The sequence below is a fragment of the Callorhinchus milii genome, unplaced genomic scaffold, assembly GCF_018977255.1.
Source record: "Callorhinchus milii isolate IMCB2004 unplaced genomic scaffold, IMCB_Cmil_1.0 Scaffold5, whole genome shotgun sequence".
Lineage (NCBI taxonomy): Eukaryota > Metazoa > Chordata > Chondrichthyes > Chimaeriformes > Callorhinchidae > Callorhinchus > Callorhinchus milii.
Window position 1 is genome coordinate 21,315,052 of NW_024704746.1, and position 6,122 is coordinate 21,321,173.

General features: G+C 40.3%; 1 protein-coding gene across 1 annotated transcript; it reads left to right on the forward strand.

Moving 5' to 3' along the window:
* The first annotated feature begins 1,232 nt into the window (after window positions 1-1,232).
* On the forward strand, window positions 1,233-5,048 carry bsnd (barttin CLCNK type accessory subunit beta). The gene is given in 4 exon segments (NM_001292621.1): window positions 1,233-1,459; window positions 1,674-1,777; window positions 2,841-3,104; window positions 3,806-5,048. Coding segments are annotated over 4 exon segments (969 nt in total). The 5' UTR covers window positions 1,233-1,282; the 3' UTR covers window positions 4,230-5,048.
* Window positions 5,049-6,122: the final 1,074 nt, after the last annotated feature.

Consider the following 6,122-nt stretch of genomic DNA (forward strand, 5'->3'; position numbering starts at 1 on the left):
CTTAACCTCCCAGCCAGCTGTGTTAACCACCTTGAGATGTCCTTCCGACATGAAAAATTCTATAATATAAATTGTCTTTTTTTGTACATCTACTCCTGTTAAGATTGGCACAACTCACTGACTTGAAACATATAATGTTACAGGATAGAAACAGACCACTTGGCCCATCAAGGCTGCTCACTCCTTCACATCCCAATAACATCTCGTAGAGATTGTAAACCTAAAACACAGTATGTCAATTACGTTACAGCGAGAATTTGTTTTTCGGAAAGAGCGCTTCATCAAAACAGAAGTGTCTCACTGAAATTGTTTCGAAGAGTAGAAAAATTGTGATGTATAACTATATCCTGGCTGTGCATAACAGCAGATAGAGTGGGGTTTGAATCTGAGCCACCTCTTGTCATTGTGTGTACATTATGTGACTCGATCAGAGACACCCGACATCAAATCAGTTACTTTAATGTGGAAAAATACAGGTGCCTTAACTTATCTGAATATATGATTGCTTTGTGTTGCTGACTAGTCACGGTTCAAAACAATAATATTGAGACACAATTATACACGATGTTCAGGTTCAGACACTTAGATTGGACTCACTTCTCACAACACATCATCATGTCAGTGAAAAAGACAGTGAAAAAAAACGAGAAAAACTTATGATTTTACATTAAAATGGTTCAGCAAACATAGGCATCCATATTAAAAGGAATCAGTGGTTAAATATTTAAAATGCAAAATACTAACCAGAGGCTTAAATTCCTGTAAACTTAATTACTTGCTCTGTGCAAAATTCTACTGTTTCCAGAAAAAAAAATCAAAAGAAAATTATAGCGGGTAAAATTCACCTGAAATTAAAATCTAGGCTGTATGTGATGTGCACAAACTGTGGAATGCATTAAGATGATTGATGCTGCTATGCATTTCTTACTTGAGTGCGAGTTTGAGGAGAGAGTTATTGAATAAATTTCCACTTGCTGGATGCCTGCTTGTGAAGGTTATGGCTACAGTAAAGGCAGTAAAACTGCGATGGTGCGTGGTTTTATAGAGGTGTTTGCAGTGATTATATTCATTGAGTCTGACTGGATGGAACTTGAGTGGGATTGGGCAGTACTGGAGTGCAGAAGGATTGGCGGAAACAAAACCATCAACATTACATCACAAACGTTCATTGCACCAGGACGAACGTAGCAAACTAAAAAAGGAATAAAGTACAACTGTGCTTGTGAAAGTAGACTTTCTATTGGAGTGTTATCCTGAAGACTTGCCAAGCTCTCAGCTGGTGATGGCGGAGGATAAATCATTTCGCTACGGACTGATCGTTCTGGGATTCTTCCTGATAATGATTGGGATGTTCATCATGAACGTGGACAAACCTGAGGTCTATGCCACCTTCTGTTCTGTTGGGGTTTTGATGGTCATCGTGGGGATAACCTGGAGCATTTGTCAATGTTACCCTAAGGTAAGGTATGGGGGATAAATGTGATGGAATATTCCTACAGTTACTGGTTTATCTGGTGATGTGATACCATTAGCACAAGGTTGCTTTATGTTTTTAAGAAGTGATTTTCTCTTCCTTGGTTACATACAAGAATCATCATGTGTCTACTCCAAGACCAGCAAACTTCACCACATTGCCATCATAAATATGGATTGATTCTCTGTTTCCTTTGCAGATTACATTTGTCCCAGCTGTGGAGTCTGACATGGAATATCTGTTTTCTCAAAAGCGTCAGATTGCAACCTTCATGTCAGAGTGTGAGGTCCCCATCAAATCAAGGTAAGGGATTCTGAACATCAAGTTGCGAATAAATGTTACAAATTCTTACACAAATTACTGTGTGATTTCCTAATCTTAGCTTTACTAAATCAAAGCTAAAGTGTGTGCCAGTGAGAACACTTGGAGTTTAGATAGGAGTACTGTATCACCATTTCATGGCTTGGTGGTAGAGGCTGCTTTTGTAGGACGTGGGACAAAATTATTTTTTTTTTAGTTGCAAATACAGGGTAACCAAAAAGTCGTGATATCATCACAGTGTCTAATAAGTCTTAAAGAATTTTTTTTTAGATAATAGGGTAGCTGAAAATTAAGACATTTTGATCACTCTGTATATGGAGGTATTTAATGTAATGTTTTAATGTTTCATTGTGGTATACTTTTGTTGAAGTGACGAAAATCCATACATAGTAAATCTCACACACGTCTGATCTGTAAAACTTGTACAATCGCCAAGTCGTACATCTGCCCAAGTCCTGCATAAGTCATATTAAATATGTGAAGTTTACTGACGATCCAAATAGACACCTGGAGATTGAGTCTTTGTTATAATACATGTTTTGCTTAAGTTTTCTCTCGCAGTTTAATTCATCAACTTAGGACTTGGATCAACTATGTAAGAGATTTGCATTGATCTCGACCTTGGAATCTTTCATTGAATGAGCTCTTTGACCCTCATTCTGGTGCAAGAAGAAGTTCATGCCTTGAGAGGATCGTTATATAATAATAATAATCCTTGCTTTCGATATGGTGGCTTATCACGTCTTCTAGACGTCTCAAAGCACTTCACAGAAATCACTGTAAAGTGAATTGACTGTATATTTTCTCAGCAGAAGGATTTTTGTTATGGAAGAATTTTAGGGCTTTACGTTCCAGTAGGGTTTGTAGAACTGTTCCAACTTGTGATTACCAGAGGGTGGGTGAAACAAAGACAGCAGATAGTGAAGCTGTATGGTTTACTCAGGAGGTCTAAACATGAGTCTCCAGAGAGTTCATGGCTCACATGCACCTGTCAGGCTTGTGGTACAGTACATTTCTAGTCAGTAAAACTTGCTTTCTCTTCCAGCGCACAGACTCCATATATCTCCGTCGAAGCAGGTGGACAGCTTGTAAAAAATCTTCTGACATCCAGGCAGATCCAATATACAGTGACCCATGCTGTGGAGCCCCCTGAAGTGAGCAGTCCTCCCACTTCCCTTCAGTCAGAGCACAAGGACCGAGATAGCCAGGCTTCTCTGAAGGCAGAGGTTATGGTTCACAGGGACTCTGAGAGTGATGGAGAGACGAGCTCTAGCCTTGGCTCCAATAACATAACCCCACCTGGCAGAAGGTGAGGACATTTATATTTAGGTCCTTATTCCCTTTGTTGAGGTCGCACACTGGGGAAACACCATTCAAACCTGGACTGCGAGACCAGGACATGCAAGAAAATGAAGTCAAACAGTTGCTGAATGCCTTCATCACTCAGATTGTGAGGTCTTCTTTCTATTTCACTGTTATCAACAGTGTTAGATGTGGCCTGGTCAGCCCAATTCAGTTGGTAGCTTCTCCCCTCTGAATCGGATGCTTGTGGGTCACATTAGGACTTTGAGATTATAGGTCAGGGTGATTATTTTTTTAATCCAAAAATGGTGAGTCTCTCCCTATATCCTGGCCAACAATTCCCCCCAATTTTTTTTTAAATGGGCATTCACTTCATGGCTGGTGGAGGAGGGGGCATTGTTGGTGCAAATTGACTGCCGAGTTTTAGAACCAGAGTTTTGGAGTCTGGAAATGAGTATTTCCTAATGAGCCAAGATGGGCCGTGAGATCATTGATTCAGAGAGTCTTAACGCACAGTGTTAAGTTTCTACATGTGTCAAAAACCCAGGTGACCATAAGATGAGAAATAATATCCTTAAGCGTTCTGAGACATCATCTGGCATGAAGGACACTATATAAATGTAAATTGTTGTTATTAAAAGGGAGGTGTCACTGTCTCTATCTAATCCATGTTCCTTCTCATCATCTTCACTTTATGTCCTCTTGTAGTAAATCAGGATGCTGTAGCAAGGCTCCTCTTGCTGTCTTCCACGAAGACCTTGATCCTACAATCAGTCCGTCCTCCTCAAGCATCTCATCTCTTCCCAGATACGAATCACTGATTCCGTCAGCTTTGAGAAACAAAGATCAGGGCCCAGTGGGTAGGAACCTCCCTCAATACGAAGACATCACCGTTGTTGAAACAGTACCTTGCGAAACCCACTGTCTCTGCAACCAGTTGGTTGCCCCCATCTCTAAGAATGAGTTGAAATCCGATCAATCCACTTCCAGTGAACGTCAGAACGTCAGATCAAGAGGCCAGGTCGAAGATGATATGTATTATGGGTTATACGATGAAGCACAAGATAATACTCTTAATATATCTGAGGAATCTGAAGTCGAAGAATATTGTTCTCAAGATATTTCTGTGTAGAGTCTCGTTGTCAGTGTCTCATCTAATAACTTAGTAATGTCGAGAGGCAGGCAGACGTAGGCAGAGGTTAATGATAATTCCTTGTAACTGGTGGATTTTAAAAGTGTGAATATATTTGCTCTTTAAATAATTAGATGATTTTAGAGTATTTGTATTTTCCAGCAAACCGATTGCTTTCAGATAGTTGAGGTGAGGTGGGGTAGCTTTGCAATTCTCTGAAGCATTTTCAAAAAACTAATACATTTCTATGTGATGACAAGGGTGCTCACAGCAATGATGGGTCTTACTTATAACCTAGGCATCAATCGAGCGCACAAAGCATAGCCAGGCCTAATAATACCACAGACCCAAAGCAAAATGCACCACTTTTGCTCCTCCATTAGATTGGGATCTGTGACAGAGCCGGGATTTGTTTATGAATTGTTGGAAATTTCCACACCCCAATGGGCACAATTGACTCTAACAGGAGAGGCCAAGCTCTTAATGTAACTCTGCATCAGGTAGTGCACAGCAAGGTCAACTGAGTGCTGCACATTGCGTAGGCTGCTTAAGGCTCCTTTACAAGAACTCTGATTGGCTTTGTTCAGCTCGTTTTCATGCAGACTCTACAATCAATGGCCCGTGACTGAGTAGAACACTTGTCAGCCAAAGCAAATAGTGTATATGTTCCTTTGACACCCCACGGGGTGTGCATGCTTACAGGTTACTTATACAATGAATGAGTTGAGGTTGAACAAAATACAGCGTCTATTGCAATGCTGGAATGTTTCTGTTGTATGATTTGGGTTACATGGAACTTTATAAAATGCGTTGGCTCTCATTCCTGAGGGGTCTGTTTTTAATGGAGTGACGTTGAGCGAAAGATGGCTACTTCCTCAGACGACAAATTACGTTTGTTTGGCGCAAAGGGAGTTGGTGGGTGTGGGGGAAGGGGGAAAAATCCTCTCCCGTTGTGCTCATGCCATTGGGATGAAAAGATTGTATAGCAGCTCATTTTTTCATTACTTCATGAAAACGGCAAAGGGAATACCGACTAGAGGTAGCAACACATAAGGATCTGTATCAATTATATTTTCTGGTTCTAAATTTACAGTCGATCTGCCCTGCTCCAAATTTCACTTTTTCAAAATAAATATTTATTTGCAAACCTTTTTATTATTTGTCGACGCGAAGAATGTCAGTGTCAGGGAAAGGGCTATTTTGTTCTCTTCACTGTCCTCCTGTCAACTAGGAAATGAGTAGAGAATCTTCCAAACTCATTTAATTATGGACACTAATAGCCAGGAAAAAGGGAAGATTTTCATTCCAACGATTTGGTTTGAATTTGGGTTAAGCTCTCCGAGACACAATCCCGTGTGAGGGGTACTATACAAATGCATGTTTTTGTTGTTGAATTTGAATCCAGGTCTCGGAGGTGAAAGGACCGTTTTCTAATCTTATTTTTTTTTAAACCCACATAATCCCAAACAATGTCTCTTTAGCAAGAAAGTGAGTTGTATTCTAGCAGCACAGCTGCTCTGATACCATAAACACGAAGGGAAAACAGACGTTTCATGTCAAAGCAATTGCATTGACATCAAATGAGCCAAGTAGCTTGGACCAGCCTTGTTGTTACACCAACGATACAGCTGTGTGGTGGGGCTGACAACTGCATATTAGTTAACTTGAATGTCACGAACACTTAATTGCCACAAGCAAGAAACCTGTGTTGTGTTTTTCCTTATTTGAAGACAGGTGAAACATTGCTCGTATTAATAAAGCTATGTCCTCCAAGCATCATGCCCAGACTGCAAAGGTGAGTCGATGTCCTACTCTCGTAAGAATAAGATAAGAACAGGAGCAGTGAATTTGGCGCCTCCAGAAATATTTGTGTGAAAAACATTTTATTCCTTT